The sequence below is a fragment of the Euprymna scolopes genome, chromosome 9, assembly GCF_053919585.1.
Source record: "Euprymna scolopes isolate OS-2025 chromosome 9, ASM5391958v1, whole genome shotgun sequence".
Lineage (NCBI taxonomy): Eukaryota > Metazoa > Mollusca > Cephalopoda > Sepiida > Sepiolidae > Euprymna > Euprymna scolopes.
Window position 1 is genome coordinate 161,414,036 of NC_136490.1, and position 17,167 is coordinate 161,431,202.

Genomic DNA, 17,167 nt, shown 5'->3' on the forward strand with positions numbered 1-17,167 from the left:
AGGTGGCAATATTTAAAGTTCAAATTATTCTGACAGTGAAAGTTTCTAAGGCTTTAATTTTTTTTTTTGCTTAGACTGGTAAATAAATTTTGCATCTATAAAATGATATAAATACATAATTCATAGCATGTATCATCTTATAGATTTTTTTTGAAGAAAAAGAAATGAATCTGAGGAGGAAGAGGAAAAGCTTTTGCTAAACCAAAGAAGAAAAGGAGATAAACAATGACTAACCTGCAGCGAAGGCAGAAGAGAACACAGAAAGGAGACATACTGATTATTCAGCTGATTTGCAGATTGCTGCTGGGCCTGTTGGAAGAGTGTCTGCCTGAGCGCATAGCGGAGATGGACAAAATGATCCTGCTGTGATGGATCGATCAGAACGTACAACAAAAATGGCCGGAGGATAGCAACAGCACTTTCGCAGACTCTGTGAATGAAATTGAAAACAAAAGATTAATGTTTGGGAAGCTCCAGGCCATACTTGGAAAAAGGAGTTCCAATAACAGATGACAATATGTTCGCTGCAAACAAAACATTGTTGCCTATTTATTTTAGATTTACCATTAGAAACTCTTATAGGAAATTGTGTTTGTTTTATGGAAGTTGCAGTGGTGCAGTTCAAACAGGACATATTGAGAAAACTGCATTCCTCTCTAAGGATATATAGTCTTGGACGTTTCTTTCAACCTTTAAAACTATATAAAAAACATTTTTTTTATATGTCCTTCATTGAAAAATTACTTTTTAGTAAGTCAATTAATCTCTGTATCACTACTTACATGCACAAAAAATAGTACCAACCTTTTAAAAGGGATCATCAGTTGTTTACCCTAAAAAACTATTTCAGGGATTTTTTTTTTTTTTTTACAAGGTGATGGCCCGGAAGCCACTCAGGGATAAGGGTTATTGCATGTACAGTACATTAGTGTGAGGATTTAATAAAAATGTCTACTTAAGGGGGCGGTTCATCAGGAATTTGTTTATGTTGGACTTGAAGACATCCAGGTTGTAGTCAGGTGGGAAGCAGGCAGACGGAACAGAGTTCCACAGGCGTGCAGTTCAAGAAAGAAGCTTTGTTCATGGAATCTACGTTTTGATTTAGGCACAGATAAAGAGTGGGGAAAATTATTGACAGTGGTTTCAGCTAGATGGGTGTTTTTTGTAAAAGATTTGCGAGGGGGGACTAGAGGCTGGAACTCCGACGATCATCTGCCATGGAAATAATGATAAAACAAAGATAGGCTCGTAACGTCTCTTCTGTGGGAGAGAAGTCGCAGGGAAGAGAAAAGGGCATCCCCCACTAAGCCACAAAGTCTATTTTGTTCTCTGTCAAGGCAGGATAGGCTGTTTTTAGCAGCTCCTGCCCAGATATGGCAGCAGTATTCCATCCTTGGGCGTACTTGGCTTTTATATAGAGAATTGCATCAGTAGTGAGATATCTTCTGGAGTGGTAGAAGGATCCCACCATCTTTCCAGTGACCTTGGCAACAGACTTGATGTACGTGTTCCATTTCAGATCAGGAGTAAAGGTCAAGCCCAGAAGCTTGTCAAAACATGGTGCTTCTCCTAGATGAGAGCCATTCATTTCATGATGTAAAGATAGAAGCTTGGTTTTAGATGCATAAAAGGTAACCAGCCCCCTCTTTCCCCACAACCACATGCTCGAGATCAGAGGAGAGAGGATCAGAGGAGAGAGAATCAGAGAGAACTTTGTCATTTACAGCCTTTGATGTGTTGCCGTAGATGGTCGTGTCATCAGCATAGATGTCAACGAATGATTTAAGTATGTGTTTTGGGAGATCATTGATGTAGATCAGGAAAAGAGTTGGGCCTAGGATGGACCCCTGAGGGACTCCAGCATTAATACTGCAGGCTTCTGATTTTTGTCCATCGACCACTACTCTTATGAGCCTATTAAAGAGAAATGATTTAATGATAGAGAAAACATTTCCAGTTATACCGTAGCTGGAAATCTTGTGAAGTAGGCCTTTATGCCATACCTTGTCAAAGACCTTTGATATGTCAAGAGCAATTGCCCTAGAAAGGAAGCGTTTGTCAAGCGATTCACTAATCCTATGAGATATAACCGTTAGTACATTTGCGGTAGATCTTCCAGAATGGAAACCATATTGCATGTCACTAAGAAGGTTATTTTTGCTGAGGTGGTTGAATATTTCTCTATTTAATATTGATTCCAGCAACTTACTCATGACACACAGGAGATTTATTGGTCTGTACTGAGAGGGAGATGACTTATCACCTGAATTCTTAAATACAGGGCATACTGATGAGGTTTTCCAGGGTGTTGGAAAGCACTTCTTCTTAAGGCAACACTTAAACAGTTTCGTAAGTATAGGAGCAAGTTCAGGTTGAAGCTTTTGAACACTATAATTGGGATGCCGTCAGGGCCAGTTGTTTTACTGGAATCAAGGTTCTTGATTAGCTTGGCGACCTCATGCACAGGTATTTGTATATTACCTAACGTGTTCTGTGTTATTGGAGGAAATATGGTGAGTTGATGGCCTTCGTCGCATAGGTTAGAATTAGCTGCAAAGTTCTTGACAAATAGTTTGGCCTTGTCTGATGCTGACGAGATGACCTCAGGTCCATTGATAATGGTTGGGATAGAACGCACACTTCTGTTCAGGATCCTATTTGTTATTTGCCAAAACTAGTGGGATTTAAAAACAATATATATATATATATATATATATATATATATATACATGTTAGAAAAGCATTTCATCCAAGGCATGAAAATTGTTAAACAAAATGTTTTTACTATAGGCTTTAAAACTAAAGGTACAAGATTCAATTTGAAATTTATTTATCTTCAAAGTGCACTTTTATAAATTTTACAAAGTAAGGTATAAAAATTTAATTTAAATGGAATAAAAAAAAATTACCTTGGATTTATTTTATGTAGTGTACATTCTGTTGCACTTAAAAAAAAAAAAAAATCATTGAAAATTTTATATCTATATCATTAATTGCTAGATGAAAGATAATTTTTTTAAATTGCAACAAGAGAAGAGAAAGGGCATCCCCCACTAAACTTGAAATTGAAAGAATGGGTGAGAGTTCTTGTGATAGTAAATGTAAAACAGTTGAGTTAGCAGGTTTAGTTCATTAGGAAACATGGTAGGAAATGTTAAGAATGGACTTGAGAGAAAAAAGGAGAAATAATTTAATGTTATATATTAGCACTCCTACGCATCATCAAATTACCTAAGTAATTATCATTATTAGTGTTTTTGAAATCTAGTTGTTTGAACGTGAAAAGTGTAATGGAGAAAAAATATTGAAACAAGATATTCCGATAGACGTTTAGAATTTGGGAAAATAGAATGGCAGCTAAATATGTATCAGGAATTTTCACTTGGTAAACACTTTTACTGGGTTCCGTTTTGCAGAAGCGTTTTGCATAAACTTGTTTCAGATCAATTTCACAACCATGATTTCTGATTTTTCTATTCTTTCTTAAAAACTTCTTTACATTTCTGTTTTAATATTTTTGCTTCTATTTAATGCTGTGTTTTACTGTTTTGAGTTGTATTTTTATTTATTAATTTTCATGTTATATTCTTTTTTGTTCATGGGCAGATAACTCTGTGTGGCTTTTGTTATTTCTCTAAACATCAAGTAATTTATGTTTATCCTATTATTTTTACTAATTAAGGAAGAGCCCCCCCCCCAGGAATATCCGTCCTAGGACGGGTATTCTACTCATGAATACATATATATTTATACTAACCTTCAGTCTGTTGTGGAATGGGACCATAAATAGATGGTAACATTTAATGCTACTAAAACAGTTCAAAAATTACAAAAATCTCCTCCTATGCTATGGCCGATGAAACCTACCTGACAGCTTATTATTCAAACTTATCGGCTTAACATTCACAGGCAACATAAATTGTAATATATTGAGGACATTGCCAAGGTTGCTGGAAAGAAAATGGGTTACCACCACATGCTAGAAAATTACTCACACCTATCATCATCATGTCTCTAGAAAATCACCATGGAGTAATCTTGCCTGTTGGGCTGGTGCATCTATAGCAGTGTCAGAAACTAACATTAAAAATGTGCGAAAAAAATTGAATAATTCGACCTCCTATTTTCCAAGCTTATAACTACTTGAAAAATGAATTCAAACCCTCTTTTTTTTCAATTAAAGGAGCAAAGACCAAATTAAAAAGAAATAACAGGTTTAATAGTAAATTATGCAATATTTTCTTTTTTTAAAATCGGTTTTCTTTAAAAAGAAATTAAAGAAAATCAACGAATTTTAATTTGCTTCGATAAATATATGTATATATAAATTCCAAAAAATCACTTACCTATAAAAAAATACTATTCAATGGGTACTTCCATTATTCATTGTTAAGAATTTATCCATATTCATATTTTAAATTCCATGTATTTTTTAAATAAAAGAATTTTTTTAAACAACTATTTGAAAATACCGCCATTACGTAAGCATTGTTATATTTTAGAGAAACACTGGAAGCAGTGTTTATTCTTGTTTTGAAATACGGATGGACAGAAGGAAATAAAAACTACATGTTCATGTTAGCCATCTAGCCTGTGCGTAAAGAAATATGTGTCTCCATATGTGAAAAATACTCACATTTTACTTATAAGTTTTTGTCTTAAAAAAAAATAAAAAAACAGTCGAGGAATTTTTTTTTTTTTTTTTTTTCTCAAAGAAATAAATGAGTTTTTGATTTAATATATTTTATTTCTACTTTATGGAGTAAATTTTTTTTTAATATCTAAAAAAAACACTGAATGAAATAGAAATAAGTGTCGTAATTAAACAAAACTTTCTGTACAGTATATGAACATTATAAGGTTTCACTTAAAAATAAAAGTTCAACATGGTTTAAAAAAAATGGTTTTAAACTTTGGATTTGCAGGTAAATTTGCAAATAACTATTTTTTGTTGTTTTAAATTAGCTTATTTTATTTATTGATCTTTTATCTTCAATTTGTGATATATAAATTTTAGGTGAGAAAATTAATTATTTTCATTTTAATAGACATTTCAAAATGGGGGGGATGAATTTAAAAAGAACCCTTGTCTAGAATATTATATTCGGTTTATTGGAAAGAGCATAAAATTTAACATTGAACCTGAAAATATTGTAAAAATTGAATCAATAGAAAAATTTTGATAGAAAAGTGAAAAAAATTGAAAAAAAATTAACTCGTAAAATTCAATTGATTTCATTATGTAAACAAAATGGCTGCATGAAGGCTCGCAGGCACTTTGTAAACACTGTTTTTTAAAAAATAAAAAAATAATATTTCTGTTAATTTTTAAACGGCTTTAATAGTTTATTTTGAAAGTATATTCCATAAAGAAAATAAACAACCCACTTTAAAAAGAGAAATTATGAGTTTTTTATATTTTATTTGCAGTTTTGTGTTAGGGGTGTCAAAAATTCCCCCAAAATTCTGACACCTAGTGCATCTAACACTCATCCCATTTAAACAGAGTTAAAAAAAACGTCACCAATCTAATAAATCCTACACTATCAGCCAGGATCCAACCCTTGTCCTCGGAACGTGCTCTGATGAACTGATAGCACTTGTGCCCCCTCGACGTACCTACTCCTGACTAATCAGACAAGTTGGATGCTGGAAAACCTTCTACTCTAATACTTGCTTCCCATAGATTGCTAAACTTTGAAATTCCTTCTCTGACTGTACTAACATGAAGGAGTTCAAATGTAACACGAATGAACATTTGCAACTCAACTCCCTACATAGTCCCAATTAATAACCCCCTCACATCCAACTGGCAATACACCTTGTTTGGAATGGAACGTATATGTATATATATATATATATATATATATATATATATATATGAAAATTACTTCTGGTCAGGTGATTCGAACCATGCTACAAAGTCATCTTTGAGTCCATTTTACTAGGATGTTACCTCTGGGCCAGCATAAATTTCCACGAGAATTAAGAGAAATTAAACACCTATAAATGCCAAATGAGAGCACAATAGTAAAACAGTGATGAGTGTTCAAATAAGTGGAAGTCGTGAACCTTGCATAATGCTATATATTTGAACTTTCAAATAACTTTTGCTTCTTCTAATTGAATTTAATTAAATTTCCAATTAACAATCTTTAAATAATTAGATTATAAAAAGAGGAAAAAAGAAAAAGCAAAGTGCTTACGTGGCTTGCGAATGATTGCAAATAAGGTGCACCTGCTGCTGTAGAAGTGGCCAACTCTCAGGTCGATTCGTGCACACTGTGATCAATGGATGTGGCGGAGTTCTGCAGAAAAAAACTTGCATTAGAATCATAACTTGCATTGAAGGAGGGAGCAGAAAAGGTTTCATTTGTTAACATTGAAGAAAATAATACCATGACCTCTCCCCTGCACTTGAAACATATCAAGAAATATTTATTAAAAAACACAAAAGAACAAAAAAAAAATATTTTAAAGATGCTTTTATTCAATCTTTGCATTTAGTGACAGACTGACATACAGAACAACATAAATAGATATTAAACTTGAGTGACAAACCAATGAAAATGCTATTTAAAACTACAGTATGACAAACCAAATAAAATGTTATTCAAACTACAGCATGACAGATAAAGTACAACATACCAATGAAAACACTATTTTCAAACTAAAGTATGATAGACCAAATAAAATGCTACTTTTGACTTATGAAAAAGATAAAATAAATATATTAAATATCAAAAGCTAAATATAAGAACAAAAAAGAAAACAAAAAACAAAAATAATAAACAAAAAGGAAAACAGTTCTTATCCAGAATTCAACACAAATAAAAAGCAAAAAAAAATCTTTATGACGTATGTACAGGTCACAGAACGAAAATGTAATAGTCCAAAAAATCATGTAAATTGATCAAGTAGTTTTCTTTTATTTTTACAAAGAAAATCAAATTTTCTGAGGAAAAGACGATGGTGCTGTTTATAATAAAGGGAGATAACTCAATTTGAACTACAGAGATAAAAATCAACCTTGCAATGGCTGTAACTTACAATTAACTGTTAAAAATCATAAAAACATGATGTTCTTAGTAAAACCCCCCCCAAAAAAACTACTTGATCAAATGAATTCTGGACAACACCAGAAAAAAATGCTACATGTTTCAGAAAAATCTAATGGGTGGATCAAAAGTTATGAGGCAAAACGTGTCATTGTTGGCCATTTTGGGGCATTTTTGACCTCTTTTTAGCCTCTGGGGACGCAATGGGAATTTTTGCAAAAAAATTTTTTTTTACTGTGCAGATCTATTTAACAAAATTTGTGGCAAAATTTCAGGAAAAACTAATGGATGGTTATCTAGCAATTGTCCGGCTAACGCACGGACAGAACCCACTGAAGACATAGACCCCCCTCTCTGATAAATTGGGGGACCATTAATTCCTAAGGAGTCAGTGGCAATCAACATGTCTTCTTTGGGGTGAATAAAAGTTTAAAAAAAAAAAAAAAAAACTTAATTCAGACAATTCAGTAGTAATCACTTCTTATTGCTCACCATTAAAGTAAAAACTGAAGAAATGACAATTTTGCTATTTTTATGAAATACAGTGGAAATTTAGTCATAATTTTCCCATCAATCAAGTAAACAAAACATTAAATATTTCGGTGTTTGTTTAAAATGGTGATCTTTTAAACCAATGTATTTAGGTTGAAGACATTATTCCATATATATGTGTCATGGCGAAATTACTATAAATTCCCAAAGTTATGAAAAATAATCCAGTTGAAAAATAATTACAGCTAAAAGAATTTATTAAACTATCCAGTTATATCGTATGTTTTAATATGGAAGAGTTGTGTGACCAATTCAGTATGACAAACAAGGGAGATAACCCTTGACTTAAATTAAGGGTCTGCCATCTTTAAACACACTATCCGGGAACTTAATTGTGGATAATTTTTTATTATTTAAAATGCTTCTAGCACATCATCTACTGGATCATTTTTCGTAATTTTTGGGATTTATACTAATTTTGCCGAGCCATGTAAGTATGCAATAATGTTTTCACCTGAAATGTGTTGGTTAAAAAGATCATCCATGCAAACAAGCACCAAAATTTTCACTAATTAGCAGACAACTCTCTGAAACAAAGAATTTGTCATAATCACTTCTTTGGTGAGGAGTTTAAATTTTGTTTTAACAGAAAAACAAAACTTTTGGCACAAGTGAACTTTAGCTAACCATTTTTTTTTTTTCCTTTTCAGAATAATTATGGTATGGAAAAGAGGAGGCAGATCCAGAATTAAAACCAAAATTTTATCATAATCAAAAAAAATTCTTGTTTTTCTTGGTTGGTTTCTTGGATCCGAGGATCAATGGGAAGGTTATCCTTGGTAGCATGCCCATAACATAATAGAAAATATTATTTATGAAAATATTTATTGAATTGAATTAAAAAAAAAAAAAAAAAATACCATATAAGCAAAAATATTTTAAGCTAGTTTTCAAATTTACTAAATGCAATCTATATATATAAAAGCGAAAATGTATGTGTATATGTGTGTTCGCTTTTTCTGTATGTCTCCAAAAGGCTTTTTTTCAGAGAAGCAGTCAGTCGGTTCACAATTTTTTAAAACTTTTTATATCACAAATAAATCGTAATATCTCAGAGTTAACAACAGAGCTCGCCTGTCTATTTAATTTGCTCGACTTCGGGAAGATAAATATTCAACATTTGTCGCTCGCCGCATGTGGATTAGTCTTTTTCCTATAATAAAAGCGACACTAATTCTGGCGGTATTTTCCGTCTATCGGCGGAAATGTCCGAAAGCAACCAGCTTTGATCAATGTGGAAATATTTTCCATATATCAAACAATTGCTATTCAATTTGGACAAGGGGAGCTGGTCCCCCCCCCAACAGCTTGGGAAAATAAAAATAAAAAAAAGCATTCCCGCAGTAAATGAAATACTATCCCGCAGTCATACTTGACCTCATTAAGTCATTAAAACCTGCACCTGCCAAATCCAAGTAATTAAATAAATTCAAACGGGTTTCCGTTAGCATCTCGCGATAGCCCAATGGTTAAAACCGTCGCACTCTTTTTTTTCACACTTTAATTTACAACTTTGCCTCAAGGGTTCAGGTTCGATCCTCATACTTACCTACCAAAACATTTTTTTTAAAATTTTACCCCCCCCCCCTCCGGAGTTTCCACACACACACCTCCAAACACTCGGGCAACGCCGGGTACCCCTCGCTAGTCTATAATATAAATCTCATCTGTCTGTTTAAATGTATATATATATGCTTGTATGTCTCGCAAAAACTTTTGACAGAGGTGACAAATTTTCACAAGATTGGTATCATTTTGAAGCTCGACCCTTCAGACAACAAATATCGAAAAATTGGCTAAAATCATTAATTCCTTCACCCTCAGCTGGGCACTTTTCTACAGGGAAGGGTCACTTTTTTCACCCTTATTTTTGAAAGTCATCCCCTCTTTTTGATCGACACACCTCCAAACACCCGGGCAATGCTGGCACCCAGGCTAATATTGTATATTTTAAAATAAGTATTTTTTAACAGACAAATAAAATATATCATTAAGTTTAGAATATTATGAAATGGAATGTATTTTATATGTGCAGTAAGTTATTTTTTTAATATGTTATTACTGTTAAAAATGACTGTTGAAATTTTTTTTGCAATAAAATTTTGAGCAAGATAAAAAATTAAAATTTGGAAGACTTTGGTAGGGTGTGTGTGTGTATGGGGTGGGTTGAATAGTGCTCCTCTCCCAAGGTACAGATGCATAAAAGTTTATAAGTGTTGTATTATAGAAAGAACATTTACTTACCTCATCGAATAAATGCTTACATATGGCTTGTCAGAAAGTTTTTCATGGATCAGGACTTGTAAAATGAGGAGTTCTCCAATAGCAGAAATTAATGGTGATAAATGTCTGTGGAAGAAGAAAATGGCAATTAGGGAATGACTGGAATTATTTTGAAGAAACAAAAAATTAGATTATGACTACTTTGAATTTTTGTTGTCTTGACTGTGATTAAATGATTTAAAATTGGTACAAACCTGATTTTGTGCAGCGTGTACTTTCCAGTGGCAGACAAAAAGGAATTAAAAAAAAAAGACTACTGCTTCTTTTTATATGCTGGCAATCTTTTTTTTTTTTACATGGGGTTCACCACTTATCAAGACCTGGAGGCCACTCAGGGATAAGGGTTATTGCGTGTACAGTAATCAATGAGATAGTATTGTAGTAATCATTAGTATTGGGTGTTTAGATAGAGTGACTTACTTAAGGGGGCGGTTTTTCAGGAGTTTGTCTATGTTGGACTTGAAGACGTCCAAGTTGTAGTCAGGTGGGAAACAGGCAAGCGGCAGAGAGTTCCACTGGCATGCAGTTCTAAGAAAGAAGCTTTGCTCATGGAATCTACGTTTGGATTTAGGCACAGATAAAGAGTGGGGAAAATTATTGATAGTAGTTTCAGTCAGACGGGTGTTTCTCGTGAAAGATTGGCGAGGGGGGATGAGGGATTGGAGCCCAGACGAGCATCTGCCATGAAAATAACGATAAAACAAAGACAGGCTCGCAACGTCTCTTCTGTGGGAGAGAGGCTGCAGGGAAGAGAAAAGGGCATCCCCCACTAAATCACAAAGTCTATTTTGTACTCTGTCAAGGCAGGATAGGCTGGTTTTAGCAGCTCCTGCCCAGATGTGGCAGCAGTACTCCATCCTTGGACGTACTTGGCTTTTATACAGATAGAGAATTGCATCAGTAGTGAGATATCTTCTGGAGCGGTAGAAGGATCCCACCATTTTCGCGGCGTCCCTGGCAACAGATTTGATGTACGTGTTCCATTTCAGATCAGGAGTAAAGGTCAAACCCAGAAGCTTGTCAAAACATGGAGCCTCCCCAAGACGAGAGCCATCCATTTTAATTGATGCCAGATGGGGATCAGAGCGTTGATGATGTAAACATAGAAGCTTGGTTTTGGATGAATTAAAAGTGACCAGCCACCTCTTCTCCCATTGTACCACGTGCTCAAGATCAGAGGAGAGAGAATTAGAGAGAACTTTGTCATTTACGGCCTTTGATGTGTTGCCATAGATGGTCGTGTCATCAGCATAGATGTCAACGAATGATTTAAGTATGTGTTTTGGGAGATCATTGATGTAGATCAGGAAGAGAGTTGGGCCCAGGATGGACCCCTGGGGGACTCCAGCATTAATACTGTGGGTCTCTGTTGTTACCTCATATACAGCTTGAATAAAAAACTCTTTTTTCAGAAACTGAATCAATTCAGAATTTGGAGTAACAAGCTTAGACAGCAGTGTGTCGGAGTCTGAAGTAGTGAGTTTTGACAGCAGTGTGTCGGATTTAACCTCAGAAATTGTTAGTTGGAAGTTCAGAATAGTTAACAATTGATTATTCAACCACACTATGTATGTTGTTTTTATTGTTGGCTTAAATTTTTAAATTTTGTGTTTTCTCTTTCTTATTATGCAGAACTTCATTTGCATTTTTATTTGTAATTCTATTAATACATAAGCCAATACAGAATTCCTCACCACAAATCCGCTATATCATAATTCAACGTTAGCAGTCAATTATATTTTTAGTTCTGAACAAACATATACACACTATTTACAGTTCTTGAGTGTAAAGTCATTCTTGAAATAATAAAATGAAGTTCCAGGAAAAAAAAAAAAAATAATAGCAGCTTAAATCCAGTTAAAGAAGCTTTTCCAGGCAAAAAATTAATCAGCAGAAATGTAGTGGTCTTCTCATGTTTAGACGGAAAGATATCATGGAAGAATTCAAAAAGATTTACTAATCACACCTTTAGCTGACTAATCGTGGGGTGGTTCTGAAGCTATTGCTTTGTGAATGAAGTCTTCTAGCACACAGCGTGGCCAAACCAACGAAGTCTCCTCTTTAAAAGTATTTGGTCAAAGCGGGATAATCCTGTATCATATCCAGATTTGTGTATTGGAGAGAAAATGGTGCCAAAATACAGGCCTACAGAATTTGGTGGAAGCAGTGTTATGTAATTGCTGTGGCCAGTTGTTTGGAATGCGTTTGTCTAGTCTATATAATGTTAACATCTACTTTTGCAGACAGCAGTGTGTCAGATTTAACCTCAGAAATTGTTAGTTGGAAGTTCAGAATAGTTGATACACACACTGACAGTGAAGTAAAAACTCACACAGTTGATCTACAAAAACATGTTGCTTTTATTTCACATGGACAAATCAGCTTTTCGGTGACACATTATTATTCTGTGTTTTCAAGTTTATGAAAGGCACAGGGGTGCATGGCTGTCAAATGTCAGGCGGTGAAGAAATGGTGATGCATGCCCACTCCCGCTCTCTCTGACTGACTCTTTATCTGTGACGATTTTATTTATAAAAAAAAACTCTTTTTCTATTGGAACGTTTAATATTTTGTCTATTATTTCAACTTTTTTACTGATATCTGCTCACATATTCCTGGGTCAAATTATGCATTCCAATAGACAATGGTGAAACACTACGAATCTTTTGAGATCATCTGAACAAGCGCCTGATAAATTCTGACTTTCGTGCCCATCGGACGACAGCTAAACATTATGCAAGAAAGTGCATGTTCATCCAAAATAGATAAATGTAAATGCTAAAAGCTTTTTACTGGACATGGGAGATGCAGAAGTGTGGCAGATTGAAGAGAAACCACCGTCAATAATTTCCCCACGCCCTATCATATCAAAAAAAAAAGTTTAGCAATAAAAATGTTATTTCAGATTGAAGTGTGATTCACAGAAAGAGCTTCTCATGAAAATGCAAGGATGCATCTAAAAATGTGATTAAAAAAATTAATCTTAAAATAAAAAAAATGTTTTCTTGTGGATTCTTTGATTTCTCTAAAGAATCAAAAAATCACAGATTTCTGATAACGCAACTAATTTAAAGTTTAACCATTTTATTTTTTATTCTCTATTCCGATTTTTTTTACGATTTCTATTTGAATTGTTATGTTCACTCATCTGGGCAGAAGAATAGCTTATAGCTAATAACATACTTCTTCGTAAAGGTATATTATACTTGATATTTTTTTATCAGATTATTAATAAAAGTTATATTACCATTTCCTATGCGCCTCTTAAAAAAAAGGAGGAACATTCATTGATTGAAGGACACAAACAGATAATTTGGGGAGTAATAAAATCAAGGACTATGATTGGTTGGAATTTTTACTGGTCACAGCTAATTATAGAAACGATCCTAGAATGTAAATAAATGAAATTAGCCTGATCATTAACCTTGGGAATAAAACACAAACGTTTATGTGTAACCTGAAACATAACATATCATGTGGTATGACATAATTACGTTGAAACACTGGTTCTCATTAGATCACCAAAGTTAAGTGATGTGGAGCCTGGCCAGTACCAGATGGGTGACCATTTAGGAATGGTGGTCATCGTATGTCATCTTCCAATGGCCAAGATATAAATGCGGATGTGAACTGCTCAAGAATTTCATATCCCGTGTAAATTTTTTATTTTTTAATAGAAATCGCTTGAAACAAGGCATGAAGCCACTTGATGTAAGAAGCTTACAAGAAGAAAAACTGATTATTGCAAAGGCAGGTGATCTTAGTCTTGAAAAGATCAAGGCTGTAGGTAGAAAACAGTCAGCAGAAAGAGAGTTCTAAAACCATGCAGTTCTTAGAAAGAAGCTACATTATAATGAGGTATAAAAACAGCGAATTGATGGAGACCACTAGGCCAACAAGTCACACAAGCTGGAGCAACGGAAGCAGGAAATAGATCAGAAATTTCTGAGGGACACATGGTATTATAGTGTTTGCAGAAAAGACTGAGTCTAGCAATATTGCATCTGTGAGAGAGAGTTTGCAGTTAAGAAGAAAGTGTGGGAGCCAATCAAATTACAGATACGTTTCTGCAATTCATCAAGAACCTTCAAATGGGGCAACAATACACCATACATAGTCTCATAGTAGATTTGTAGAGATGGAGATGGAATGGCCTCAGGTGTGAGAAAGTGTTTAGAGTGATAGAAAGAACCGATTTTATAAGAAGCAATGGATTTTATATGTGAACTTCAAGATTTGACGAAAAAGAAAACCAAGAAGTTTTAGAGTTGATTTCTCATCAAAAGTAGAGCCATCCATAAGAACCTCAGGAAGATAAGGGACTGTGATTGAAGGACAGCAGCCAAGTCTTAACAGGATGGAATAAGTCATTTCTTACCTTAATCCATAGCTAAACCCAAATCAACTTCTAGATGTCTCAACTGATCCAAGAAAGATGGGTGAGAAGCAATACCAGAATAAAGGATAGTGTCATCAGCATAAATGTTAACTTTCTGAATAATATTTTCTCACACTGAAGAGAATATTTTCTCACACATGAATAGGTTTTCCAACACTTGCAAGAAATTTGACCTTACCGATAAGCCAAGTCATGAGCCAAAGAACATCATCATCTCATCATCACTATAAATGGCAGTACTTAGGTGTAGTCGATCAATTTTAATATCTCAGGTGTAGAACCTCAGACAACCTATCTCTTGATGTAGAACTGAACAAGCGCATCGGAAAGGCATCCACCACTCTTGCAAAATTAATAATTTGTGTGTGGAAAAACAAACATCTCACCATCTCCTCCGTGGCCTCTGTTATTAGCACCCTTCTGTATGACAGCAAAGCACGGACAATCTACAGCCACCAAGAATGGAAACTGAACACATTTCATGTGCATAATCTGCGGAGAATTCTTGGAATTTCTTGGAGGGACAAAATTACAAATACTGTTGTGCTCGCAAGGGCTGGTTTCCCCTTCATGTTCATCTTTCTTTGTCAAAGATATGGTGGATAGGCCATATGGACTGCATGGATAATGGGCAAATCCAAAAAGACATTTTCTCTGGTGAATTACTGAAAAAAAGAAAATTGGTTGTCCTCATTTTGGCTATGTCAACGTGTGCAAGCGTGACATGAAAGCATGTGATGACCTTACCAGTGGGGAGCCCAAAGTTAAAGTTTGCAACATCTAGAGACAAACAGTAATCAAAGGCTTAACCAATGGGGAAAGGTCCATCGCAGAATAGGCCGAGGCCAAAAGACCATTCAGGAAGACCAGTCAACAAAATCCATCAGATCACATATAAGATGCACCGACCTTCACCTACGATGTCTGCAACTGACAATATAAATCAAAGTACGGATTATACAGCCACAAAAGACGGTTTTAAACAACAACCTCTACAGGTGCAATCCCATAGTCTTCTAGACTGATGGATGCCAACAACAATTCTCTGGAAGATCATTTATATAGAGAAGAAACAGTGTTGAACCTAGAATCGAGCTGTGAGAGGGGGAAAAAAATGAAGTTACTCCATCCAATGATGGAATACTGTTGCCACATCTGGGCAGGAGCTGCTAGAAAGGACTTGTCCTGCCTTGATAGAGTTCAAAATAAACTTCGTAGTCTCATAGGAGATATCCTTTTCTCTTCTCTGCAACCTCTATCTCACAGAAGAGATGTTGTGAGTTTGTCTCTGCTGTATCGTTATTTTCATGGAAAGTGTTCGACTGAGCTTCAGTCTCTGGTCCCCCCTCGCCAAACTTTCACAAGAAACACTTGTCTAGCAGAAAACACTATCAATAATTCCCCCCACTCGTTATCTGTGCCTAAACCTAAACATAGATTCCATGAACAAAGCTTCTTTCTTAGAACTGCACGCCTGTGGAATTGTCTTCCGTTTTCCTGCTTTCCAGCTGACTACAATATGGTTGGCTTCAAGTCTAACGTAAACAAGTTCTTGCTGAACCGTCCCACTTGTTAACAAATTTACCGAATTTCCATTACTAAGATTACCATATTGTCCAATTTCTACTGTACACTCTTTAACCCTTATCCTCGAGTGACCTCTTGGCCTTGATAAGTGGTGATGCCTATGTAAAAAAAAAAAGAAAAAAAGAGTTACTTGCAAGCGATAGTTGCATTTTCGATTTGATTTTGAACCATTAATGTCTTTGATGTTTTTAATGTTTAATAATCAAAACAAAAACATGTCAACAATTAGTGTTTCATTAAAAATTACTTGTTTTTGTTTTTCAACCTCGAGATAGTCGAGTTCTATCCTACTGAAAAAACAAAACAAATAAAAGCATTAGAAAAACTTACATTAGATAGAAAGTTAAACAATACCTGCCATCTGAAATGAATTTAGAAAGAAATCCTCAACTCTAAATAAAAAGGAAATTGTAGATGTTTGTTTTTGGTACTGATCCAGAACCCGACTTATTTTCATGCTGGTATCTTCTGACAAGTTATGGTGAGCTGCCAGAATAAGTTGACAAGAAGAAACCGAGACGCTGTTAGCAGACAATATTTTTGTTAATAAGAAAAAAATAATAATATATCTGATACCATTCTTGAAATTAAAAATTGTTTTTGATCATAGTTGTTTCAATGGAAAATGATTTTTTGCTTTAATAAAAAAATGATTTGGATCATAGTTGTTTTCATAAAAATGATTTGGATCATAGTTTTTTTCATGAAAATGATTTGGATCATAGTTGTTTTCATAAAAAATGATTTGGATCATAGCTGTTTTCATAAAAAATGATTTGGATCATAGCTGTTTTCATAAAAAATGATTTGGATCATAGTTGTTTTCATAAAAAATGATTTGGATCATAGTTGTTTTCATAAAAAATGATTTTGATCATAGTTGTTTTCATAAAAAAGGATTTTGATCATAGTTGTTTTCATAAAAATGATTTGGATTATAGTTGTTTTCATAAAAAATGATTTGGATCATAGTTGTTTTCATAGAAATAATAATGAACTCTTTCATAGTTGTTTTCATAAAAAATGATTTGGATCATAGTTGTTTTCATAAAAAATGATTTGGATCATAGTTGTTTTCATAAAAAATGATTTGGATCATAGCTGTTTTCATAAAAAATGATTTGGATCATAGCTGTTTTCATAAAAATGATTTGGATCATAGTTGTTTTCATAAAAATGATTTGGATCATAGTTGTTTTCATAAAAATGATTTGGATCATAGTTGTTTTCATAAAAATGATTTGGATCATAGTTGTTTTCATAAAAAATGATTTGGATCATAGTTGTT

The 17,167-nt window shown here is 34.1% G+C and overlaps 1 protein-coding gene across 1 annotated transcript in view; it reads right to left on the bottom strand.

Annotated features, from left to right (window-relative positions):
* Positions 1–17,167, bottom strand: part of LOC145284961 (focadhesin-like) — a 219,436-nt gene that overhangs the window by 141,040 nt on the left and 61,229 nt on the right. Inside the window, exons 4-6 of the mRNA XM_080134064.1 lie at positions 9,855–9,959; positions 6,207–6,308; positions 235–430 (exon numbers count right to left, since the gene is read on the bottom strand). Of these exons, the coding sequence (XP_079990190.1) occupies positions 235–430; positions 6,207–6,308; positions 9,855–9,959 (403 nt within the window). The remainder of the gene's footprint in view (positions 1–234; positions 431–6,206; positions 6,309–9,854; positions 9,960–17,167) is intronic.